Genomic DNA, 27,506 nt, shown 5'->3' with positions numbered 1-27,506 from the left:
ATCCGCGTCTTCTTCTTCTTTCAGTAGCTTCAGTGCCTCCCTCATTTTACTCAGTTCCTTCTCTCTCTCCCTCATGTCCTCCTCTTCCCTCTGCTCATCCTCCTCTTCCCGCTTGCTGGCCTCCAGCAGAATCTCCTCACTAGAGAGCAGCGCTCCTCCATTCCCCTTCACCATGGCCTGGACCTTCTGCAGCAGCTCGGCCACCTGGTCGTTCCCTCTCAGGGGCCTACCGTACAGGGCATGGTAGCGGCCGCCGCACTTGTCCACCAGTGCCTGGAGGTCCTCGTTCTCCTCCACCTCCTCCTCCAGGCTGGAGTCGCGGAGCCGCCGCCGATCGAAGATGGTGAACACCACCAGCGTGTGGCCCCAGGCCCGCTGGCCGAACATCTCCACGTGTTCCTCAGCCACCCGCCGCTCGCGTCCGCCAAACGAGTATGCCAGTGGAATCACTAGCAGGAGGCCGTGGGCGCCTGGTTGGCACAAACCGGCACTGCCGCCCACCATCTCTTTCCGGGCTGCGATGCTGGAGGCTGGAACCCCGCGCGAGGAGAACCATTCCCAGCCGGGGGTGTCCACCAGGGTCAGACGCTGGCCCCGCACCTGCGCATGCTTCTGCAGGCTTGCCCGTGTCCTCACCCCAACTGCGTCGAAGCCCTGCCGCCCCAGGATGGCGTTCCCTGCTGCACTCTTGCCAGCCTCTTTCTCCCCGATCAGGATGAGCCTCAGCTCGGGGTTGTCCGACAAAGACATGACGGATCCTGAGGACACAGTCAGAGGAAGTGAATGTGTAACTGCAGTGTGTTTTGACCAACCTTTCGACCAAGCAAGGAAGTCAAAAACCTATTGCTGCCAGCATCTCATACTAGTACATCTCTTAAAGGGTCGGGAGGGATGTTTCCTTTACTAAACATACTGTATATACTGAGATTTGAAATGTATGAGATATGAAATGTATGTATGGGATTTGAAATGTACTACTTCCTGACGCAGTGTGGAGCCAGTTTCCCTGCATGGTAAATTTAAACTTCCTATTTTGATGTACAGACAACTGAAATATCTCTTCAAGACAATTTTTCAATGCTTTATAGTCCTAAAGGGGGATAATTCTAGGATCAGACCTTTAGGGGGCTCAGCCCCTAATGAACAGCTGACAGTGGCTCGGCTCTCCACCCAAGAAATGGGCCTACTAATTTTAGTTGAGTTTAAAGATCTTTCAGAATAGGTCTACAAAAGCTGATTAAACAAGAATTAAACAATATATTAAACAAATATTAAACAAAATATTACACATAGATCAGTGGTTCTCAAACCTTTTCCATCATTCCCCACTTTGGAGGTGGGGAATTTTCTAGCCCCACCTGACCCCATCACCCTGGCAAAATAGTAACGTTAAAATATTATTTTCGCATTTTGGTTCCATTTCCTGTCTCAATCTGCTGAATCTAATTACAGTGCATGAAAATGCACTGTACTGTTCTTCCTAGGCTTCTTATTATTTCAGTGCATGAAAATGCACTGTTCTGTTCTTCCAAGGCTTTTTCTTCTTCTTCTTCTTCTAACGCAGCTTCAACCATTTAACATAGAAACGTCATTCAAACTGCGTTGCGTAGGTCTTACTTAGGACATGAGTGCTATGTATTTTTCAGCTTTGTAACTTTTATACTTTTTAAACTATTAATTAAAAACTACTCAAAGTCTCAGGCTTTAAGCATACAAACTGGCCCTATTAAGACTACACATCCTGTTTCAAAATAAAAGTCCTCACTACAATATTTCACTGTTAAACAATTTAACCCTTTAAACTACTAAACTTTTTAACTGTTTAGCCTAGGGCTGAAACGATTCATCGAGTTACTCGAATAACTCGATTACAAAAATTACTCGAGGCAAAAACCCTGCCTCGAAGCCTCGTTAAATTCCTATGACGCGCACTATACGCGCAGGGATCCGATTGTTCCACACGGACCGTTGTTCAGGAAGCACACCACTATCGTACATTCTGAATTTCTGAATCGTACAATCTGCATAACTAATAAAAATGATTAGCTAGGTTAGCTAAGTCACATGGTTAACATAGTTAGCATGTTAGCATTCTAGTTAGCATAGTTAACATAACTACTAAAAAAGATTAGCTAGGTTAGCTAAGTCACATGGTTAGCATAGTTAGCATTTTAAAGTTGTTAGCATGCTAGTTAGCATAACTACTAAAAATGAAAAGGTAAGTTAGCTAAGTCACATGGTTAGCATGCTAGTTAGCATTGTTAGCATAGTTATCATTTTTGACAAAACTATTAGAAAACATTAGCTAAGTAATATGGTTAGCATAGTTAACATGTTAGCATAGTTAGCATAACTACTAAAAATAAATAGCTAAGTTAGCTAATAGACAGGTGATATTTCTGAGATATGTGCTTCCTAAAGGCATTTTTTTAGTAAAAGTTGGGAACAGGACTTTTTAACATAATTAAGGTGTGCTGAATCCAACTAGCCCTGTTCCCAAGCTGAATTTTGAGTTTATGACCATCGAATTAGCATAAATATAATGGTTGCCAAAATGGCGATTTTGGGCACTTTCATTGGGCGGATGTCATTATACCATGTAAATTAATTCATATTGTTCACAGAAATCTTCCTTGGCCAATAGATCAAGGATACAGGCTGTGAAAAAAAGAAAAAAAAATCTAGTATTATGCCCATGTTAATTACTTGAAAAAACCTTTGAAAAATGTAATTGTTAAAATTTTATAACTGAGCAGGCACACGGTATTTGACGAATGAGACTTATGTTTTTTGAGGGTCAAGAAAGATGTGTAGTGATGAAATGTAAAGTTTAAAATTGTGGCCTACTGGTTAGGTCTTCGGGCTTGAAACCAAAGGGTTGCCGGTTCGATCCCCGACCAGTAGGAAAAATGTGGGTGGTGGAAAGGTTGAGCACTAGTCTCCCATGCCCACATCCACGGCTGAAGTGCCCTTGAGCAAGGCACCTAACCCCTCACTGCTCCCCGAGCATCACTGTAGCAAGGCAGCTCACTGCTCCAGGTTAATGTGTGCTTTAATGTGTGACCTGTGTGTTCACTAATTCACGGATGGGATACATGCAGAGACCAAATTCCTTGTATACCCAAGTATACTTGGCCATAAAACCTGATTTGCATTACATTTACATAATTGAAGCGAATTGGGTTAGTAATGTATGTAGTCTCGGAGTAAGTTACACAGGCCTTTACCCATTTCCGTAACACTTTACGGTAAGGGTACATTAATTAATTTTATGATTTATGTTCATAGTTGTGACCTCATACATGAACACATTACTAAAGTATTAGGTACGGTGGGAACATCATTATGAATTATGATGTATTAACCATGATCATGACTTTATTTTTCTGCCAAAAATGTGGGATTCATTCATTAATATCTAATTAATCATCAGGAATTTACTGAGTTCATAGTTGTGACCTCATACATGAACACATTACTAAAGTATTAGGTACGGTGGGCACATTATTATGAATTATGATGTATTAACCATGATCATGACTTTATTTTTCTGCCAAAAATGTGGTCATCACTGCTCAAATTCTGATTTGAACATAACTTTGGAGTTCTCTAAACACATGTCATTATTCACTACTTTATTTGAAGGGGCACAGACATGATAAATGCATGAGCAATTATCCTAAAATTCATGTAATCATGATGATCATGCTTAAGAAATCATAAATCATAATGATATACCCATCACACCTAATGCTTTAGTTGATGTGTTGTTCATACATGAGGTCATCATAAATGAGAGTATGTGAATTCATGTCAAGTACTGATGATTCATAGGATATAAAGGAATTAAGTAATGCATAAATCATTAATTAATTCATGCATGAATTCATGATAATTCATGTACCTTTACCATAAAGTGTCACCCATATTTCTTCATAACATTTGTGTTAGTAAAATGATTGCATGTCCTGTGAATTAATAGCTAGATGAATAACTTTATAACTAGTGCAAGTTCAAGTTACTTTATTTGTACCCAGAGGTAGATTTTGTTTGCAGTATAGAATGCTTCAAGAGAATTTGCCAGAACAGGAGCACAGAGGATGCCATCTTTATGGCAATTCACTCTGCCCTGTCCCTCCTTGACAATAGCAACACCAATGTGAGAATGCTGTTCATTGACTTCAGTTCAGCATTCAACACCATTATCCCCTCCAAACTGATCACCAAACTCAGTGAACTGGACATCAATATCTCCCTCTGAAACTAGATTCTGGACTTCCTAACCAACAGACCGCAGTCTGTTAGATTAGATAACCTCACCCACTCAACCCTCACCCTGAACACTGGCGTGTGCTGAGCCCTCCTTTACTCCCTCTTCACCTACAACTGCATACCTGTACATGGCTCTAACACCATTGTCAAGTTTGCAGACAACACTACAGTGATTGCTTTCATCAGCAACAATAATGAGACAGCCTGCAGGGAGGAGGTCCAGCACCTAACATCGCGGAGCACCGACAACAACCTGGCTCTCAACACCAAGAGGACCAAAGACCTCATTGTGGACTTCAGGAAGTCAAAAGCTAGCACACAAAGCCCCATCCTCATCAACAGGACTGAGGTGGAGCATGTCACCAGTTCATGTTTCTGGGTGTCCACATCTCTGTGGACCTCTCTTGGACCCTCAACACCTCTACCTTGATCAAGAAGGCTCACCAGCATCTCTTCTTCCTGAAGAGACTAAAGAACACAACCTCTCTCCGCAGATCCTGGTGAACTTCTAAACCTCTACCGCTGCACCATTGAGAGCATCCTCACCAACTGTGTCACAGTATGGTATGGCAACAGCTCTGCCTCCGACTGGAAAGGACGGCAAAGGATGGTGAAAACTGCTCAACGCATCACTGGTTCCTCACACCCCTCCATCAATGCCCCCTCCCCCCCCCCCCCCCCCCCCCCCCGGTGCCTCCTTGCCTGTGCCTGTTGAGGTGTCCATGTCGATGGCCTTCACAGGGACAACAAGGAGGCGAACATTTTGCCCCTATCCCACCCATAGTATTCTATTTATATTTATAAATGTACACACTTTATTACACTTAAACATAGCGATATTCTACTGATATTTCTACGGTTGTTCGTGATTAGTTCAAAGGAACTCCAATGATTTTAAACTCCAAACATGTGTCCACCCACCACGAAGAAGATGTTTACCAATGAAGTCAGGCCACACTCTTTGCCAAAGAGGACCGTAAACATAGTCAAGAGTATAATAAGCTGATAATAATGCTAATTAGCATAATAATAGTTTTTTTTTGCATTTTTATATTTTTCATAGCCTTTACTTTTTATTTATTGCCCACAGGAGATTTCTGAGATGCACAGATGTGAACAATATTAATTTATTTACATGGTATAATGATGCCCGTCTGAAGAAAGTGCCCAAAATCGCCATTTTGGCAGCCATTTTGTTTATGCTAATTAGATGGTCAAAAACTCAAAATTCTGCTTGGGAACAGGGCTAGTTGGATTCAGCACATGTTAATTATGATAAAAGTCCTGTTCCCAACTTTTACTAAGAAATGCCTCTAGACCCTAGACCCATATACAAGGACTTTTTCTTGAAATAGCACTTGTCTATTGGGTCTGTTATGTCATCTTCCTCAGTACCCACCAACGAGGATAACATAACAGGTGTCACTTTAGTGAGCGGAGGCTCCTGATTCAGGACCACGGAGAGTGTCGCAGTATCGCCCTTTCGCTCAAAGTACGGTTTGAGCATGTTCACGTGAGTCATCCATGAGCTTTGACGGCGCTCTGGCGTATTGATTACATAATCACGGTCAGATATTTTACGCTCGATTGTATATGGACCACTAAATCGACACTGTAATGGCGAACCAGGGACAGGGAGTAGCGCGAGTACTTTGTCACCCCGGCTTAAACACACGTTCTTTCGCTTTTGTATCGTACCATTTCTTCATTTTCGATTGTGCACCTTGCAGATGTTTTTTCGCCATTTCACATGCTGTGAACAGACGCGATCAGATGTCACAAACGTGGTGTAACACAGTACGGGGGTTAGATTCACTCAACCAAGCCTCCTTGAGAACCGCAAGTGGGCCGCGGGGCGTATGGCAGAACACTAGTTCAGCCGGGCTGAAACCAGTGGACTCTTGGACCACTTCTCTTGAAGCCAGTAGTAACCAGGGAACTCCCTCCTCCCAGCTCGCCCCTAGTTCAAGACAGTAGGCCTTGAGCATTGACTTAAACGTTTGGTGATACCTCTCAAGCGCTCCTTGGCTTTCGGGATAAAATGCGCTAGAGATGTTGTGCTCAAACTTAAGCCGTTTCAGAACTTTGGCAAAAACACGAGAAGTGAAGTTAGTTCCCCGGTCGCTTTGTACTACCCGTGGTAGTCCGACGAGCGAGAAGAACTTGATCATTGCTTGCACCACAGTTTTGGTGGTTATCTTCCGCAGAGGAACAGCCTCTGGAAAGCGGGTATTGGCACACATCAAAGTGAACAAATATTGGTACCCACTAGTGGAACGTGGGACCTACACAATCAATAATTATGTGCTCAAAGGGATCTCGGATCACAGGGATCGGGTACAGCGGAGCGGGAGGAATCTTTTGATTCGGCTTGCCTATTATCTGACAAATGTGGCAGGTTTTGCAAAAATGCCTCACATCTTTTTTAAGTCCTGGCCAGTAGAAATGACGCAGGACGCGATCATATGTCTTAGTGACGCCTAAGTGTCCAGCAGCAGCATCATGGGCTACTCGTAGTATTCCCCCTCAATAACCAGCAGGCACAACGATTTGAGAAACTGCCCGCCAATCGTCTGGAACATCGCGAGGCCTCCTTAGGACCCCTTCGCGAAAGAAGTAGCCTTGAGGCTGCGACACAAGATCACTGGAAGGACAAGCCGATGCCAAACATGACGTGAGAGTTTCATCCTCCTCTTGGTTTTTAATTAAATCCACCCTTGATATCGGAATTTTTGGATTTTGAGTCAGCCACTGACTTTTCTCATCCCTGCCTATGGCAGGTGATACAGGTTGAGAGGCGTTAGACACAATTATATTTTACGAGTCCGAATTGAGATCTGCCAGAAAAGTATTCTGCAAATCCTCAAATGCATTCGCATTGGACGCGTCGATCTGTTTGGACATTGCACGGGTGATAGCGCATGATGGAAAAACATCCGGAAACTTTTTACCGCACTCGTCCTCCTCAGGGCGCAGTGGCACAGCAACGACTTCTGGAAATTGAACTGACTTTTCCCAAATACCCCCACCAGCAATATCGTTCCCAAGAAGAAAGTCGATGCCTGGAACTGGTAAAGACGGCCGTACTCCCACTACGACGCAATCAGAAACCAGCTCAGACTCGAGCTGGACTTTATAGAGAGGAACTGGAATAAAAGTCATGCCTATCCCACGTACCAAAACACTACTCCCTAGTGCAGTTTTGTCAGACAAGGGTAGTACTCCCTCTAATATCATGGATTGGCTGGCACCAGTGTCACGAAGAATTTTTATAGGTTTAAGGTTATTGCTGCCTGGGAGGGAAACGTAGCCTACACACACTTGTAATGGCTTGTAAGCCTCCGACTGATCACACTCAAGATCCTTACTCACACTTGGGATTAATTGAGGTTTTCGTTTAGTAGCAATCAACCCTGCACTTTTAGCGTTTTTCTTTTTGAGTGACAGACAATCTGTCACCAGGTGACCGGGTTTCTTACAGTAATTGCACTTGATGTCGGAGCTATCAGATTGGCGTTGTAAGCTACTCTCCGGCGGCGAGTTCACCCTGGGCTCAGGCTTCCGCGGCTTGTCGCGCACTTTATGGGTTAGCACAAACTCGTCAGCAAGAACAGCGGCTTTCTCGAGAGACTCGGCCCTCTGTTCGCTGACGTACATCGCCACGGAATCAGTGAGGCAGTTTTTGAACTCCTCAATGAGAATTAGTTGGCAAAGCTGGGCATAATCGGTGACATTTCGTGCAGCGCACCAACGCTCAAAGAACTGCTCTTTCTCTCGGGCGAACTCTACAAAGGTCTGCCTGTCTGTTTTACGGTAGCGTCTGAACCGCAACCTATACGCTTCAGGCACAAGCTCATAAGCTCGAAGAATAGCAGTTTTTACCCCATCGTAATCTGCACTCTGTACTACTGACAGGGACGAGTATACTTGCTGCCCGCGGATATTGCAGCAAGTATACTCTGAGAATGCTTCTCATCGATGAGAAAATATTGTAGGGGGGGGGGGGGGGGTATGGGGTTACAACTGAGTTTACAAATCACGCGCAGACGCGAATGCGTTGTAAGACAAGAGCCCAATTAAAAACTTGTCTGATCCAGCAACGATTATGTGAATGCAGCCCCTATGCATTTAGCCTATTAAACAGTGGAAGCTAAATTTTGCCGCGGATGCAACGTGAACAGAACGCTTGCACTGGAATAGCCTCCCTGTCTGTGTGACTACAGTTATATGCGTCTGAAATGTGAGCCCGGCGAGGAGAGATCATGGGAGAGATGCTTATTGATGTCACAGGTGGGCTAGTTGAAACGTTCAACTTCTGTCAGAAAAAGACGTTGAGATTGGTGTAGCAACGTAGCATAGGCTGTTGTTAAAGTTAGCGATATTGGACAGAAATATAGACATAACGAGTTCATTTGATGAAGAATACGTGCAGTTTTAGCCATCTAGATCGACAAAAGGTGAAGCAAATAGGCATACTTTATCAGTATAGCAAAGGCTAATGTGAATAACTAAATAGTTGAATTAAATGCTCCTAAACTGGGCTGCTGCGTTTTGTCGAGTTCAGAGACAAAAACAGTGTTTGACATAGCAATGCTGTCTTTTAAGAAACGCTCAGTGGCCTGACACACTAGCACAATGCCACAATCTGTAAGTAGCCTAGCTGCAGGTTAAAACATTTCAAACCAATTTTACAAATTAAAGCCTAGTCTACCCTACCCAAGTTTATTTATTACCTGGTTTGGTCCAACAAATATTCAGACTTATCTTATTCAGACTTATTCTAATAGTCTACTATGAAGTGTCCCGTAGGCCTATGAAATCTTCAGAAATGTCTGATAACTTCAGGCACAAAGAAAGAAAACTCATGTAGATTACTGAGGAGGAGAGGAGGGCCAGGGTGAAGCATGTTGCCAAACAGCGCTGGGCCCCTTCACACTTAGGCCCAAGCCAAAAAGAAGAAATAATAAGTATTTTTTTTGTAAAAAAATAGTCATTTTGTAGTTTGTTTTCTTTATAAATCTCTGGTTTTAGGCAACTTCATACTCCATGGAAGCTATGCACTATTGGCAACAATGTCACTCGCGCCTGTTTTGCTATGAAATGGCCATTTCCCACTTTGCGCGCCCTTCTCACCTTTTTCACCCCTGACCTGTTTTCATGCCTGAGCGAGAGAGAGAGAGAGAGAGAGACAGACCAATGACGAGAGTGAGAGAAAGCGCTGCAATTTTTAAAAAAAAAATGGCTAGTGGAAGTGATGGCACGGAGACTGGTCTACCTTGTCTGTACTGCTGCAAGTTTCATCACCTGGTAAGAAACCCACAATTGCAGTGTCATGAGCAAATGTCTACAATGAGCAGCTTCAAAGAACGTATAGTGATTTCTAGCTCGTAGTGTGAAAAAAAGTATTTATTTGAATATCTCACGAAAAAAGTAAAGTGAACTGAACTTTGAACTAGTTCAGAATTAAAATTGTGAACTTTGAACATGAACTGTTCACTTTGAGCATGTATGAACTGAACTTGAACTAGTTCAGAAAAAGCTGTGAACTGGCACAATACTGTTAATAAGCTTATTAATTTGGAACATTTCATTATGATGCTGCTGTGTTTGTACTTGTGCAATGACAATAAACGTGAATCTAATCTAATCTCAACAGCTGTAAATTAATCTAAACTGGGTTGGAAAAACGATAGACGCATTAAGACTACACACCCTGTTCAACTGCTTCCTCTGCCAAAAACTGTTTCAAAATAAAAGTCCTCACTACAATATTTCACTGTTAAACAATTTAACCCTTTAATGCACTGGTAATTCCCTGGAATTGCGTTTTCTAGTTACAATGCAGGAAAATGCACTGTACTGTTCTTCCTAGGCTTCTTATTACAGTGCATGAAAATGCACTGTACTGTTCTTCCTAGGCTTCTTCTTCTTCTTCTTCTGAATTAATGCAGCTTCAACCGTTTAACGTACCGTTTCATCTTTGTAACTTTTATACTTTTTTTTAAACTATTTATTAAAAACTACTCAAAATTTCCCCATAGACTTAGGCTGATGACATCACAATGGACTAATTAACTTGATTTGCACCTGTATCAACTTCCAGCTGCTCATCTAGGTCCCATCAAAGAATCAGTTCAACTGATTGCACCTGTATCAACTGCTTTCTGCTGAACTAGGCCAACTCTCTCTGTGTCTCTCCATTCTACAAGGATATAAGGCACATTTCAACCAACTTTCTATCCATTCATCCTCTTCAAACCATTCACTTATCCACCCATTAAACTATCCATCAACATCCATTAACCCATCTGCCTATCAACATCCATTCAACTTTCTGTCTATTAACATCCATTACACTATCTACATTTTTAAAACTATATACTCTGTCTCAGGCTTTAAGCATATAATATGGCTCTATTAAGACTGCCGTTAAGCAATTAGAATCCTAGGCCAGGTGGCCAGGCTATATTAAACCTCATCTACCTAGTTCAGTCATTCCAACTATATTAAACCTCATCTGCCTAGCAAATAATTTAACCATTTAAACTATCCACCTATTTAACTGTTCAGTCATTCTAACTATATTAAACCTCATATACCTAGCAACCAATATAGTTTGTTTTTACTCTGTATGATATTTTACATAATATTTTTTGCATTTTCTTGCACTGTAGGGGAGACCGGGGACAGTTGCAACACTTTTTGCATTTGGCTCTGTTACTCAGAGACGGTTTGGATTAGACAAACCAATTTTTTATACAATACACTTACATATGTCTGTTAATAGTCTAAACCATTTAAAGATAATTACAGAATCTACATTTTTCACAATTTGCATTTGAATGTAAGGAGTCAGATGTTGCAACTGACCCCGGGCCCGGGGACAGTTGCAACATTGTTTGGGGATGGTTGCAACATGTTAAAAATACAATATATTACAATATATGTCAGTGCAGCAAAATTATTATTTTTGTATGTAAATACAAGTTATGTAAGTTATAATAATAGTACAGTGTTATTTATTCACCAGCTTTGATTACATGACAATTATAGATTTGTCTAGATGAGTAGGCCTTATGTGCAGATATCAAATATTGAAATTGATATAAAATACAGTAGGACTTTAGTGACATAGGAAGAATGGAACAATTTGGGAGGCAATTCACTTTTATTTAGACTATTGTCATGTAAAACATGTTTTTAAAAATATATATTTTATATTATCATATTTATGCATTGTACGGGACTGTATCAGCCATGATAAAACCTCATGTGCTAGCTAAACAAGGGGACCTTGACATGCTAACCATAGTAGCTTAAAGTTAACATATCACTCATTTAAATCATATAAGTTTGAGCTGAATCACAAAAACAGTGACAGCAGTTTTACAGAAACAAAGCTCAAGAAAATAAATTTCATACCTAAAAAACAGTTTTTTTTACAATAAATCCTGGAGCAGTTCTCTCCAGAATCTCCTTGCTTTTTCTCTGCTAGGGGGGGCATCCAACTGAGCATATGCAGTGTGAGTGTCATCACTCTACATTGTTTCTGATTGGAGAAAATTGACATGTTGCAACCGTCCCCTGTTGCAACTGTCCCCGGTCTCCCCTATTTCCTTCTTTAGGAAATGCTTTTCTAGTTTGTTGTTATAATTCATACGTCGGTCTGTCTATGACTCCTATGTTATTATTAAAGATAGGCACAAAAAAACAAGTTTCCTCCTGTTCATCGCGCCCACAATTTGAGAACCACTGAAGTAGATAGATCTTTTGATGGGGCAATGTCCCATCTACCCATTTGGATGAGCCACACTCACACTACAATCAACAAAAACAATATCCATATGATGGTCACACTATTATGCAACAGTGTAACAATGCAACACTGGCACAGAGCCATACTCACCTTTGGAAAAATTAGATTATGCTTGCTTGCTCCTCTCTTTACAAAAATGTAATGAATCCACAGTTTTGTAGTAGGCTATGGTCAAATGTAGCACAACAGACAACTGTCACATCAAAAATATCAAGACTGCTTATATTACATTCTTGTTTACTTCAACTCTTTCCTATGGAAGCGTACATCCTCTATCCTATGTTGCCCTTTGTCTTCCTTTCTGTACAGTGTTAGCTCACTGTTATCGCCTGTTGTCCAGAGCAAATCATTTTTATGAGCTTGTGCACTCCCATAAATCCAAAGTTCATAAGATAATCCTGGAGTTATATACCATGGAAACAGAATCTAATATGAACATAATGTAGGCCTATAAAAATGGATTTGTTATCTGTTTGAGTCATCTGCTGAAATGATTGGTATAAAATATTCTATCATTTCAACATCAAGCAGCAATTTCTTGCCAAATGTTTTTTGCTTTGCACAATATGGGTGCTAGTTTAAATCCACCACCTTACACCTACAGTACTGTGCTGCAGTATAGGCAGTGATACAATATTTGATCATTTATTGACACAGCACAATGTAGAAGAAATCAATTGAGTAATATGTTACCATAACAGCAACGTGACAGAAGTTGACTCTGAAATGAGAGTTTGCCATTTAGAATTTTTAAAAGCTTTAGAAACAGTGTGACTTGTAAATGTGTAAATGAATTAATATCAAATTCATATCAAACTTCCTCGTCTGTGTGCTGGCCCACCCATGCTTGCATGTAGCATGGTATTAATTCAGCAATGTGTTTTTTCCCAGGAATGTGGTCATGATGGGCATTTTATGAGCCATGGATGGAGGACGTTGGAAGTTTATTCATGCATCAGAAGTTTGTTATGCACACACACACTATCTGAAATTATATTAAACAACATCCTTATTGCTAAAGTGTTTTATCACCCAGGCCTACCCCTCATCCACTAGATGGCAACAGCATGACTTGGCAAGATTAAGGACCACCCCAGTCCAAAGTCTGAACTTGATCCAGGAAGCAGGTTATTCCAACACTGTTTGCTACAGCACACAATCTGCCGGATTTCAGCCATGGAGAATATCACAGACTACCTTTGTAAATACAAAGACTATGTGTTTGCCATTGGAGTCACAACAGCAGAGTACATAGACTCACTTCAAAACTTTGAGATACGGGACAGTGATGTGTTCGTTGTTACCTACCCCAAGTCAGGTGAGAAAGTTTGGCACAAACCCAAGAGGATTTGATTGATTTTTTCAGATGTATTTACCCACACCCATATGGTGAAAGTGGACTCTCTCTCTGTCTCTGTCTCTCTCACACACACACACACACACACACACAGGCACGGTATGGGCACAACAAATTGTGACACTGATCTGCAAGTCTGACTTCAAGGACTCTGACCTTTACCCCAACAACTTGGAGAAAATGCCTTGGTTGGAGTACCGTGAAGGCCGCCCAGACTACTCACTGCGTCCCTCCCCACGGCTCTTCGCCTCTCACCTCACCCCAGTCCTGATGCCCCCCGGCCTGAAGGACAGAAGGGCAAAGGTGTGCCAAAAGAAACCATGTAATCAGTCATACACTGGGTTTTTAGTTCAGATCCATCAGTTGTGTGCATATATAAAAGGTGGTTGTTACTTTCTCTAGCCATCTCTCTCTTTCTTTTTCTCACACTCTCTCTCGCTTGCTCTCTGCTTGTGTGCGTGTGTGTAGATCAATGAATTGCTGTGTGTCTGCCTGTCTGTTTATTCCAGGTTATTTATGTAATGAGGAACCCGAAGGACAATGTGGTGTCATATTACCATTTCTGCCGTGCATGGGCCGCTTTGGAAACCCCAAAGAGCTTTGATGAATTTCTTCAGCAGTATCTTTTAGGCCAAGGTAGAAAAAAACACGATCAGGCACTCAGTGTAGACCTCACCAATGTAGAGACATCAGACTAATTAACCAGGGTTTTCATGATAACTATAATTTAGGCTTTATACAGTAGTGACCAACATATTTCACCAACATTTTGCAGACTATTTTTCTATTACAGTAATGTTACAATCCCTCTTTCTCATCTCACTTGTCTAGTTGGTGCTGCGTCCTGGTTCGACCATGTGCGTGTCTGGAACTCTCAGAGAGAGCAGTACAATATTTTGTTTCTGACGTATGAAGACATGATCATGGTAAGCATATTACATCAGCCAAGTACACAACTGTACTGCTCAGTGAAAAAGAGACACAAGCAAAGCAGACAGGAGTTGTCACACAAGACCTTCACGGCTGAACCATAGGTAAAATCTTGTGAAATGAAACTGAAACTGGTACATCCAACTCCAAAAGCAAATGTTTCAGACGTACAGCAAACACATCTTTCTTGTCAACGAAGGTTTTTAATGCCTTTGTTTACTCAATTTCAAAGACAATATTCGTTCATGTCAGTTAACACTGATACCATCAATGATGCCATCAACCTAGACAAGGGGAAAAGTGCTGTGAGAATCATGTTCTTTGATTTCTCAAGTGCTTTTAACACCATCCAACCCCTCAGACTGGGAGACAAGCTCTTGCAGATGGGTGTGGACGCTCACCTGGTAACCTGGATTACAGATTACCTGACCAAGCGACCACAGTTCGTCAGACTGAAGAACTGCCTCTCTGACACTTTGATCAGCACCACCGGAGCACCACAGGGAACTGCCACATGCAGAAGTTTTCTGATGATACTGCAATTGTGGGGTGTATCAGGGACGAGCAAGAGGAGGAGTACAGGAGCCTGGTGGAGGACTTCGTGCAGGGGTGCAAACTCAATCACCTTCAACTAAACACTTTAAAGACCAAGGAGATGGTGGTGGATTTCCGAAGGTCTAAGCCCGCTCTATTGATGGGGTCAATGTGGAGGTGGTAAGCACGTACAAGTATATGGGTCTCCACCTGGACAATAAACTGGACTGGTCAGCCAACACTAATGCACTCTACAAGAAAGGACAGAGCAGGCTGTACTTCCTGAGGAGGCTGCGGTCCTTCAATGTGTGCAGCAAGCTCCTCAGGATGTTCTATCAGTCTGTTGTGGCCAGCGCCCTCTTCTATGCAGTGGTATGCTGGGGAGGAAGCACAAAGAAGAAGGATGCTCGGCGACTTGACAGGCTGGTAAGGAAGGCTGGCTCTGTAGTGGGAGCTGAACTGGAGTGCATCACTTCAATATCTGACAAAAGGACCCTAAACAAACTGATCAACATCTTGGACAATGAATGTCATCCGCTCTACAGCACTATCAAAAACCAAAAGAGCTTGATCAGCTGGAGACTTCGCTCACTGCCATGCACAACTGAAAGGCTGAGGAAGTCATTTGTTTCTAGGGCCATTGAACTGTTCAATGCCTCACTAAAGGGAAGAGGAGAGATAGACTTCTCTGCTTAGTCTGTCTGCCTCTCCACCCTCTCCATGTCCATGTTTTTTGAGTACTGACTGCCCACTACTGCTTACTACTGTTTTACTACTGTTTTACTATTGTACATAGCCTAATGTTTTCACTACTGTTTTACTGCTACTCTGTTTTTCATGCTATATTAGCACACATGATCAATGGCTGCGGTCAGGCTTCTGATACAATACTGAATGAATGAATGGCTATAACCCTATTACCTCAACCTGTTCTTGCACTGAAATAGTTTTTTATTTTACCTTGTCTACATTACACTTGCAATCCTATTTGTCTATATTATTTATGCTGGTCTCTAGACCTTACTCTTGCACTGTTGCACTGTTGGACTAATGTTGGACTACTTTTTGCACCTTCACCATGACACTCACTCTCTTGAGCACCTTGCCAGGCAAACATAACTAAGGACTATGGTTGGACTACTGTTTGCACCTTCACCATGACACTCACTCCCTTTAGCACCTCACCAGTCCTGGCCCTGTCACTACAAGCGTCTTATGCTTGATCACCCTGAAGCACATTGGACTTTCTTAATTTAACTTATATAGTGTATTTAGTATTTAGTTTTGTTAGTTTTCTTATCTGTCTTATCTTCTACTGTCTTTATTGTACAGTGGAGTTTAGTTATATGTTTATACTTATACTTATGTTTACCATTTCTGCTGTAAGTGCATGTTGGGTGTTATGTCTATATGCTACTGAGACCCTTGAATTTCCCCTTGAGGATCAATAAAGTCTATCTATCTATCTATCTATCTATCTATCTATCTCAATGCAGCCATTAGGGCAGCTGTGGCCTACTGGTTAGCGCTTCAGACTTGTAACCGGAGGGTTCGGTTCGAACCCCGACCAGTAGGAAAGGCTGAAGTGCCCTTGAGCAAGGCACCTAACCCCTCACTGCTCCCCGAGCGCCGCTGTAGCAGGCAGCTCACTGCGTCGGGATTAGTGTGTGCTTCACCGCACTGTGTGTTCACTGTGTGCTGTGTGTGTTTCACTAATTCACGGATTGGGATAAATGCAGAGACCAAATTTCCCTCACAGGATCAAAAGAGTATATATACTTCTACTACTCCTCCTAAAGGCAATACAGTAGTAAATAAGGATGCAGTGATCAAAAGAGTATATATACTTAAACTTATACAATTGGTTCTGTTGAGCAGCCCTGCTAACAGTACTTTCTGTAATCATATCAGTAGTGGTGATCGGTAGAATTCCCGGTTGGTGTTTTGAGGCCAGGCTGATTAGGCTATTACGATCTTAAAAAGGACATGATATCGCTGTTTGTATAAGTTCTTTTCTGTACCTCCAGCAACTGTGTTATCACAGCCCTGTACACTTTCACTCCCCAAGGCCCCTCCCCACAGCCCTGGTAATAACGTGGTAACCGCTACGATGACCTGAGATGCAGGTTATGAGATGAGGTACAGACTACTGAAGATTTTAGATGAGCGACTGCAGCTATCCTTCCAAAAAATGAGTCAGGCCAAGTTAGATCATACTCTTATCAACAGCCCCATCGGGAGAAATCTCTCTGTAATATCCAGACGGAGCTGCAGAGTAAATTCAAATGTGCTTACAGGTTCGTCTGGGTTCACCTAAGCCAGCCATCTGCTCCTGTAATAACAATACTATACTACTGTTACTGTTAGATTTAGAAGCTACACTTTTGTCAAAAATGAGAAAACATGATAAAACAACTGTAAAACAAACAGAACAAATATAAACAATGTGGCATTATCAGACACAGATGAGCTACTTAAATGAAATGAAATAGTGAATAAGCAACATTATGGAGGTTTGGTCTAAAACTATTCAGTTGGCTTCCTGAAATCATGCAAGAACCTTGCAAACAGCCCAGTTATCACTTTAGATAAAGGCTTGCCAGTGCATTAACTGGTGACTTTTGAAAATATACAGTAGTTGATGTCATGGTGTGAAGTATTTTTTTTAATTTATTTTTAACTTTTTGTGGCATGTTCTAGCAGAACTATGTATTGCATAGTGGTAGTGGTAGCAACAGATGTGTTCACCTGTCTTCTATATGATTGTACCATAAAATGAATTTAGACTTTAATGTAGAATTTGAAGATTTAAAGCTCAGCATTGATTTCAGCCTATAAATGTAAAAAATAATTTAAATGTAAATATAGATAATGTAGTTAATTTACCCTAAACACATGACCTGTTGATAATGTGTAATTATGGATGGTACTTATGATATTAGCATTAAGCTCTTTCACTAACGTTGCTCTGGCAGGACCTCCACACAGCTGTGCGGAAGATTTGCCATTTCCTGGAACGAGATCTTGATGAGGCAGCTATCAACCGAGTAGTGGAAAAAGCCACCTTCAAGAACATGAAAACAGACCCGAAAGCCAACTATGAGTTTTTGCCCGAGGAACTCCTCAACAGAGAAAAAAGTCGCTTTCTCCGTAAAGGTCAGACTGCATCATCCTTGATGACTCCAGAGGTCTTTTTAAGACAAACACCTGCAAAAAATAGTTTAGACATTATAAAAAAAACACTTCTTTTTTGCAGGAACCATTGGTGACTGGAAGAACACCTTCACAGTGGCCCAGAGTGAAATGTTTGACCGTGTTTACCAGGAGAGAATGGGAGACCTACCTTTGAAGTTTATCTGGGAAATGAATGGACAGCCACGATGACATTGTATTATAAAGTTGCACATGAAAGTCATTAAGAAACATCCCTACAAAAGACTACAACTGTCCCCTCTCTCTTTCAAACTGCTATGTCTCTCTCTCTCTCTCTCTCTCTCTCTCTCTCTCTCTCTCTCACTCACACACACACACACAAAGACATTTTCATAAAATATTCATCATTCACTTGCTGAAGGAGCAGGAATCGAAGAAATATTATGCATCATCTTAATACTGGTTGAACCATTTATTTTGATCAAATCAGTAATTTGCAAAATGATACTTTTTTTAGATATTATGCAATCAGTTACTCAGTTAAAACAGAAATGTATGAAATACAATGACCATCCATGCGTTGCTTCTTTGCTTTGTAATCTCATGAAATATCTCAGTTTATAGTCGTCCCCTGAGTAATACAATCAAAGAGTACAGTAAAGATTCTAGAAATCGTCATGTGTTAATTTCATCAGCCCATCATAACCACTGTTGGATGCATAAGATGACACTGAAAGCACTTTGTAATTGTCTTACCACACTTAAGTAACTTACCACACTTATAAGTAACAATAATATCTGCATGATTGAAGATTGTAAGATTGGTTTGAAGATTAATTGAAGATTGGTTTTGCCACATTTACCTCTGTGCTTCTAGTCACAGAGGCTGAATTTGAGCCATACATTACGGTTTACCTGAGAACCGTTATTATTCTTAGACAGAATTAGGATAATATGCTAATTTTCACTAAATAAAAATATTGGTTTGATTGATGATTGGTTGAGATGACAACTATCCTCTCATCTAACTCTGGGGTAAACGGCAAATAAGTTAATTTCTCAAAAAGTTGGCATGTTCCTTTAAATAATTTCCATGGAGAAAGTTATTTGGGGTGAAGCAGTGTTAAGATCAGTTGACATTCATTGGAGTAGAGTGGCTTCATGGCAGGCAGATGTATCTCTTCTTATGTCCAATAGGGGGCACTACTCGGCTGTGAAGAAATAGTGGCACCCAGTCCTGTCACTTGCTGTGTGTGAGAATGTCAAGCGCTAAAGTGTTGAAAGTGAGAATTTTGTGTTTTGTGCATGTCTTTTTGAATTGAAGCTTTTTAAAAAAAAAATATATATATATATATATATATATATATATATATGTGGACAGTAAGAGAAGTGCTAAAAGCTGCCATACTCTACATCCACAGAGTGGAAAGTAGACCTACAGTGCCTAGTGACAATACCACTGCACTCACTGGTGATTGTAGGAGTTCAGGAGTGGCAGACATCAGGAAACTGTCTGCATTTCCACCACCTCATTATACTGAGGCTTCTTTCCAGTTTAGTGTTTCTTAGTCTATTTCTAGTCTTACGCTCATGAAAAAAAGTATATAGATACACAAATACAGACAATAAGAGTGCAGGGGCGGTATAAGAAGCAATGCTATCATTAAATTTCCATATAAGAAATTATAAAAATAGCATATCATTAAAAAATCTCAGTCATAGGCCTACATTTCACTTCGAGGTGAGATGCAGAGTAATAACTTTATTTTTATCCCCATTTTGGTTTTGGAAACTGCCTCATTTACTCCAGTGGATGGCTGGGCAAACTGGGATATGAATCACTGCTGCAATTTTCTGCAAATAATCCTTCCAAACTGTCCATGACACTGGTGAGTGGGCTACATATGCCAATTTCATGCATATCAAATTTTGACCATTACAGCGATAATACAGTTTTAAAAATGAATTTCGATTTGCATTTCTTAGTGTATTTTAAAACATTAACTCTGTCCTGCCTATGCCCTCTGAAGCCAGTCACATACCAGATTTCAGTTTTGGCTTAAAATATGCCCCCTAATGAACATGAATGTATTTACTTGGATCTCGAGAACCTCCATGGCAGTATTCATTCCGGTCCATCCCTTGTCTTTCTTGAAGGCGCAAAACCGTCTCAGGGATTTGAGCAGAATTACTACACGAATGTCTAGACTGCTTTTCATAGCTGGCTTGCTTTGTTTCTAAGCCCCCCCCCCCCTCTGGCTTTTATGCCAAATGCGGTGCACATGTAAGGAGATTCTGCCCTGTCATTACAGGGGTATCGGTGCCAGTGGCTTGGAAGACAAACCCCACAAGAATATGGGGTTACCACCAGCATGGTAACCAGACCTCGAGGGTTGTATAAAATTCTAATTTAAAATAATAGAACATGTGGTTGTTCTTGACACACAAGAAAACTTGATCATTTGAATTGGTACCTGTTGCTGATTGGTCATTATATGTACAGTAGTGGAGGTCCCTTATTGGTTGTTGTTTGGTTGTGCATAAGAAAAAGACACCTCTAAAACATGCTTCCTAACATTGTAGCTGCATCAGTCTCTGATGCTGTTTCATTTATTTGCAAGACGCTACATCAGAGAGTGAAACACAGGGGAAACGGAAGGCCTGTTTCACACATTCATTAGAAATTGCATGGCTATATCAGTCCATATTGTGTTCCATGATAGTTTACAGTTTTTCTCAATCGCTAAAACACAATTTCTGAAACCTTGCTCCATTTTTTTAAAACATGAAACACAAAACTTTGCAAAATCAAACTTTCGCCTCAAAACCTGTGCTCAAAATCAAACTTTTGTAAAATGATATACACTATCAAGCAGTCAGTAAACAATACACCAAAAAATAGAAAACACATTGTTCAAAACATATACTATATAGTATATGTTTTGAGAGAAGTACATTTTTAATGTCAAAACAAATTGCATATTTTTCCGTCATTGTCTTTTGATGAAGGAAAAACTAGCTCAAAATTGATCAGAAATTACTACTTTGCTTTGCTCTTTGCAATGTTTTTGTTCATCCTCCTCCTTGTACCCCTCCTCACATACGCACTCATCCTCGTCCTCTCACATAAATTCTTTTATCCATTCTCAGACTTTCTCATTCCCACTTCAACGACCTGTTTGGTCTCTGAACTGGCTTATATTGTGAAGTGAAATCAATTTTGAGTGGTTGTGTTTAATCAATGACATGTCTGCTCTATTTGTATTTAATTGTTGCTACTTGTGTTTGTTTACCAGTATGGATGACATGTGCATTAGAGTGCAGAATGTGTTTAGAGTTTTGCTGAAAAATGTAAGTGAGATCATTCATCATAGCCTTTGCTTGCATTTTCAGGAAAACCCAGTGATCTACGACATTAATTTATTCATTCAATCAGTGCTAGCCAATAGGAATTCAGCGGGTGTTTTAAAACTGTTCCATCAGACTGTGAATTCATGCCACCTGGAAATGACAAGGACCACCCCCGTGATTACGTTGTTTTTCCCACCACGAGTGTTCATGCTTTCCTGCCCCTGCCCCCCTGCATGTTCATGCAGGGGCAGTCGTGGCCTATACTGGTTAGGGCTTCGGGCTTGTAACTGGAGGGTTGCTGGTTCGGTCCCTGACCAGTAGGAACGGCTGAAGTGCCCTTGAGCAACCCCTCACTGCTGCTCGAGCGCCGCTGTAGCAGGCAGCTCACTGCGTCGGGATTAGTGTGTGCTTCACCTCACTGTGTGTTCACTGTGTGCTGAGTGTGTTTCACTAATTCACGGATTGAGATAAATGCAGAGACTAAATTTCCCTCACGGGATCAAAAGAGTATACTTATACTTATACTTTGCCGTCGGAATGTGTGAAAACCATTGATGAACAACAAATGTTAAAACATACGCTCACTAATCTTATAAACAACTATATTTGCTTAAATATATAGTGTAAGTAAGATGCTTGTGAAAGAAAGATATGCAGCTTACAAGTGACAGAAATGCCAAATTCCCAAGTTCACATAAAAACGGTTGGACATGAAAGGCCACTTGGACTACAAACAAACTACAACGTGACGACAAAAGAGATGATGAGCCTAACTAGAAAAACTCTGTTAGCAAAATCTAGTCCCAGTTTCCGACCCCTGACTCCCACATGAAGGGACATGAATGATGCGGAATGATGACGTTTTCACTGGGAAAAAGGTTTTTCCGATGCCCATGAACGCACGGTAACACTTCTCTCTGCTACTCAGTACGGCGACTTTGACGTTTCCTCCACCACCCCTACCAGCCCACCTCCTGTCAGCCGCAGTACGCCAACTGCATCATCTCCCCTTCAGCCAGTGCCACCAGTTGGTGATGTACGGGGGGTAGGCTCCTCATCCCTGCCTTCTACCATCGGCAGGAATTGAGATCCGCTCATCGCTAGAAGGATCAGAGACGCCAAAGACTGTTACCTATTCAGAACACTTTATTATGCTTGTATCCAAGCTATTCCTTCTCGGATTAAATTGTTAATTGATTCTAATCTCTCTACTGAGTCTTTCTGGTAGAACTGATATTCCAAGATTTACTGAGCATGACAGTAAAGAGGATATTGTGTGTGTGTCCCCTTGTTTTCCATAAATATACATGTGAACTAAAAAGCACAAGGAAATGAATGCTGCCTTCATTAAATTGCTTCTTGGTAGAAAAACATAAAACATTAAAGCTCAACTTAATGACTAGAGTCTCAGGTGAGTATTTTCAGATGGATATACGGAAAGAAAAGCAGAAGCTCCTTAAAAAAAGAAAAAAACATTTAATCAGCTTCTGTGATGAGAGTCTAGAAATAATGAGACCAATCTCATCTCCAGGCGTTTTTTTTTAAATGTGCCTCTTTCACTTGCTGTATGTGTGAGAAGGATATTAAAACCCAGGGAACAGCCTCACCAGCCTCAGAGGGCTATTGCAGCTGTGGCCTCATAACACTATGGCCGACTTGCCTTCAGGAGGGTAGGAAAACGGATTCTGTCTCACGCTTCTGTTCAGTTCAAGTCATGCACTGGTCCTGACTTGGATGGCCTGCTCATCAAATCTTTTCAGCGTGTTCATCCCACAGCGCGTCAACCCATCCCATTATACATAGAACTTCATGTGCCCAAACGTGATGTAATACGGAAATATCTGACCTATTCTCCCTCAGCTTATAAAGCACCTATCCGTGTGTAGAACGCTGGGGTTCTTGCCTGAGGAACACCGCTGGCCTGGCTGTTGGCTGCACGTCAAGAGTGAGCTATGTGTCAAGTGCTCGCCTCAGCTGAGTGAGGTGGCTCAGCAGGAAAGCAGTCAAGTGTAGCCGGCACCCAGGGAAACAACTTCCTGACCATAGAGTCAGAGGTTTGGCTTCCCCTGATGCCCTTTGCATGATGATCTCTCTCTCTCTCTCTCTCTCTCTCTCTCTCTCTCTCTCTCTCTCTCTCTCTCTCACACACACACACACACGCATACACACATACCTTTTCTATTTCTATTTCTGGTCTATTCAAAGTGTTCTCAGGCCTTAGCAAAGTGCATGTTTATGAATGTGTGTGTGTGTGTGTGTGTGTGTGTGTGTGTGTGTGTGCGCGTGTGTGTGTTTGTGTGTGCGTGTTTGTGTGTGGGCATTTCATAGGACATGGAAGAGAGGTGCTTGGTTCTTATTTTTTGTGAAGTGGTGTGCTGTTGCAGTCAGGGGTCCTCTAGTGATTCCACTTTCCCTTTCAGATCTAAATGTTGACCCTGCAGGAGCCTCATCAGAAAGACATCATTACCTAGATCAAACAGGACAAAATGGATTCTTAAGATCAAGGAATAATTAGTAGTCGACAGTAAGGCAGAGGAATTCAGAAATAATTAATATATGTGTGTGTGGGTGAGTGTGTAGGTCTATATGTTCCTTCAAAGCTATTGAATGTTTTTTTTGTCAGATATTTGTACATAAGATCTCTGATTTGTGTGAGTGTGTTTGAATACTTCCTTATGTCTGTACCATGTCATACTGTACGGTACTGTACTTTATCAAGTCAGTGTCACCCTGTTTAGAAATGTCCATTGAATCCTTTTTTAACACCAAAACTCATTATCTGTGCTTAAGACAACATGTTGCATTTGGTCTCAAGGGATCACTAAATGTTTCCCAAGCAATTAGGCTGCCCGCGACAAACGCTGAGGGCGAACACATTTTGTCACACTGAGCACAAACACAAGACAAACAATTTCTTTCAATGGATTTAGAAATAATTAAACTACTTATGGTAAGTAACAAATGAGTGCTTGAGGTTAGCATTCTTTTTTTAAATCTAAAATATTAGTATACAATTAGTCATCGGTTGGTTATATAAGCCAAAAAAAAAAAGTTGCCTGTGCCCTCTCAAAGTAATACTGAACGATTTGGCCTGATTACATTGGCATTGCAATAAGTGTGTACATGTGAGGAACCATGGCTGTGATTGATGAAGGCATCAGTGATTTTTTGTTTGTGTGTGTGTGTGTGTGTGTGTGTAGAGTGAGAATAATTCACAAACATCAAGCAAAGGTTCTCTTAAATAAATCTAATACATTTATATATAAATTGTACATGTTTAAAAAGTCTCAACACACTGAGCACAACATTAAGGTGAAAGGTTAGGTTAACTGAAAACTCCAAATATCCAGTACCTAGAGGATGTATTAGTCTGACCTGCACCACTTGCTGTTTGCACTTTCCTGTTTAACCTACTCATTCCACTCTCCTTTTGTCATTTAGCTCCATCCTTTCCTGTACTTTCTTTACACTTTGGGGCTTTGATAGGGTTACATTGTGATAGTGCAGATAATGTCCTATTCAATGACATGTTTAAGCCCATTAGACTGGTTCCTCTGCAGTGACGTCCTTCTGAGCCTATAGATAGTGATGAGCTGATGAGTTAATGAGCTGACACATTTTCAACACAGGAGTGGCCTTCAGCCACTGGCAACAATATTTCTTTGGCAGCCTACCAGCAGTGCAGTGTGGGAGTTCTGCCATGTGGTGTCACAGACAGTGAGCTGTATGAATTCTGCTCTTAAAAAAAAAAAAAAAAATGATACTTGAGTCGATACATGAGTCGAGAAGCAATTTCCAGCAGAGCTCTTTGTATGTCCATCTACACTTATCTATCTACAGCGTCCTCCACATTTATTTGCACCACTGGCAAAGATGAAAGATAAGGATAGAATAAAAAAATCCTCTTTTTGCTGTTTGATCTTATTATCTTCACAATGAAAATAATGAGGAAAAATCCAACCTTCAAGGGAAGCTAAACTATTCTGAGAAGAAAAAAATCCTCATAAAGAAATTGATATTTTTAACAAAAACACACATGCCATTATTTGCACCCCTGGAAAATCTTAAAAATAAAATGTAACTGAAACTTTTTATTTTCATTTATATTCAACTTCTTTAAGGTAATCAGAGTGCTGATGAACTTAAGCGGTGATCTATGATTTTCTGTTTCATTAAGGTATAAAAATAAAGTGACACAGTGGTCAAAGGCCCTAGTCACTCTTCAACATGGAAAAGACAAGAGAGTACACAATTAAAATAAGGGGAAAGTGTATTGACCTTGGTAAATCAGGGAATGGGTATAAATGTCAGGGTCAACCAGAGAAATGGGAGAGAAGTGGGGAAGGGAACTGAAACTGAGGGACTGTTATGACAGGATGGAGCATTATTAATGAAGAACCAAGATGGCTGTCACTATGTGCTCCATCGTTTTAGTCAATCGTTTGCAGAGATGACTGACCCGTAGACCGTGTGGGTGCGCTGCAGTGTCACTGGATGCACAGGGACAGGGTTGCTCAGCCTTGTCAAGCTAAGTAAACTCCCTTCATCTCCCAGTAAAAGACTCTCTTTAGCCATCTACCAAGCCCCAGAATTGGAAATGGATTTTAGCCCACTGTAGCAGTGATGTAGTACTCGACTTGTTCCTTTAAAGACTCGGTCTTGACTCGGTCTCGGACCACAGTGGGAGGAAAAGGACTCGTAATTTCAGACCGAGTCCTCGAGACCAGCGCATTTTTTTATGTTCATAAAAAAAAAAAATGAAAATGAAATTTCACGGCGGCCACGTCTTTGCCCCTTGCGTTGGCCTTGGTGCCCCCTTCTTTCAATATTCTGCTTTGCGTCCGTTTAATAGCGATTTTTATTTAGCCTATAGCCTGTCAAAATAATCTTAGCATCACAGCGCAAACTAATTCAGTCTTACACAGTGGAGAAAATGACAGCGCATGGCAAGACAGAAAGTGCGTCCAAACTCACCCATTCTTCTCAGTTGAAATACTCGCAATCGTTAAGCCTACTCATCACACAGGCACATGTATCACATCACATGAAAGAGTTTTTTCTCAGCTTTTAAACGATGTTAGCCGCTAATTGCTGTGGTGAACGGTTCGCGAGAAAAGTAAATAATATAATTAAATTTAATCATAACGTCTACATAAGGTGCTATAACCATCTCCCCTACCCATTCATGTCGGTGGAATACTTCACAAACCCTTAGTTCAACACATGACAAACCATATATCAGAATAAACAGCAGACCTTACCAGAAATAAAGCAGTCCCCTGTACAGTAAGCCGTTCCAGAGTATTCCGGTTAAATTAAAAATGTAATCTGCAGCAAGGTCTATATTCATGTCTCCAACTTTGGTCTTTAGGTTTCAAAATGTGTTTAAATCGTTCTTCATGATTTCATAACAGGCCAAATACAAAATAAATGTTACAAATATTGCCTAGATATAGGTAAATATTAAAATCAGCTGAGTAAGAGTTTGTGAAAGGAGTCTTAATGATCAAAAAATGCTAAGCATGCATCTAGGCTATTTGAGTTTCTTAAAGCCAGTGGTGGAGGAAGTACTGAACCTCAGTAGGCCTACTTAAGTAAAAGTACAAATACACAGAGAAATATTTACTTTAGTAAAAGTAAAAGTACCACAATGGCAACCCTACTTAAGTAAAAGTAAAAAGTACCTGCTTTTAAATGTACTTTAAGTATTAAAAGTAAAAGTATTTGCATAATGATTTATTCTCTTAATATCTATATTCTAAAAGGAAAAATCAGTGTGGGCTGTGGCATTTTAATTAAGCTAGTTTTAGGTTATACTCGACTAGATAGTTTTAAGTTAATGCAATTGTGCTTACCATCTGTGGCCCAGTTTACATTCTGACCTACAATTCTAGAGACTGTAATTCTGGTTATCTACTAGGGTGATCTGCTGAGTAATATCATTCAGCAAAACACGAGAGCCTGAAGTTTAACGGGGTAGACAAGGGAAACGTCGGGTGGATCGTAATGCCAATTACGCTGATTGAACAGAAAAGTTGCTGAGAAAGGTGTCTTTATGATTAAAGGAGAATTCCGGTGTGATATTGACCTAAA

General features: G+C 41.0%; 2 protein-coding genes across 5 annotated transcripts in view; one reads left to right on the top strand and one right to left on the bottom strand.

The window, feature by feature from the left end:
* sult3st1 (sulfotransferase family 3, cytosolic sulfotransferase 1) overlaps window positions 1-18,663 on the top strand; it is a 42,626-nt gene extending 23,963 nt beyond the window's left edge. For 2 of the 4 annotated variants that reach the window (XM_042086095.1, XM_042086096.1), the window contains 6 exons: window positions 12,980-13,406; window positions 13,540-13,748; window positions 13,955-14,081; window positions 14,277-14,371; window positions 17,885-18,065; window positions 18,166-18,663. In XM_042086095.1, coding sequence (XP_041942029.1) covers window positions 13,265-13,406; window positions 13,540-13,748; window positions 13,955-14,081; window positions 14,277-14,371; window positions 17,885-18,065; window positions 18,166-18,293 — 882 coding nt within the window. In that variant the 5' untranslated portion in view covers window positions 12,980-13,264 and the 3' untranslated portion in view covers window positions 18,294-18,663. Of the gene's footprint in view, window positions 1-12,970; window positions 13,407-13,539; window positions 13,749-13,954; window positions 14,082-14,276; window positions 14,372-17,884; window positions 18,066-18,165 lie in introns of those variants that run through there. The other 2 variants (XM_042086097.1, XM_042086098.1) reach the window with 2 other exon arrangements.
* LOC121704913 (GTPase IMAP family member 4) lies at window positions 4-12,844 on the bottom strand (the record flags this gene model as incomplete). Its single annotated transcript, XM_042085461.1, has 2 exons — window positions 12,179-12,844; window positions 4-758 (listed from the first exon to the last, which is right to left on the bottom strand). A coding segment is annotated over exon 2 (747 nt), but the record flags the coding sequence as incomplete, so codon positions are not given.
* Window positions 18,664-27,506: the final 8,843 nt, after the last annotated feature.

Source organism: Alosa sapidissima, chromosome 3, assembly GCF_018492685.1.
Source record: "Alosa sapidissima isolate fAloSap1 chromosome 3, fAloSap1.pri, whole genome shotgun sequence".
NCBI lineage: Eukaryota > Metazoa > Chordata > Actinopteri > Clupeiformes > Clupeidae > Alosa > Alosa sapidissima.
This window is presented reverse-complemented; position numbering and strand designations above follow the sequence as displayed.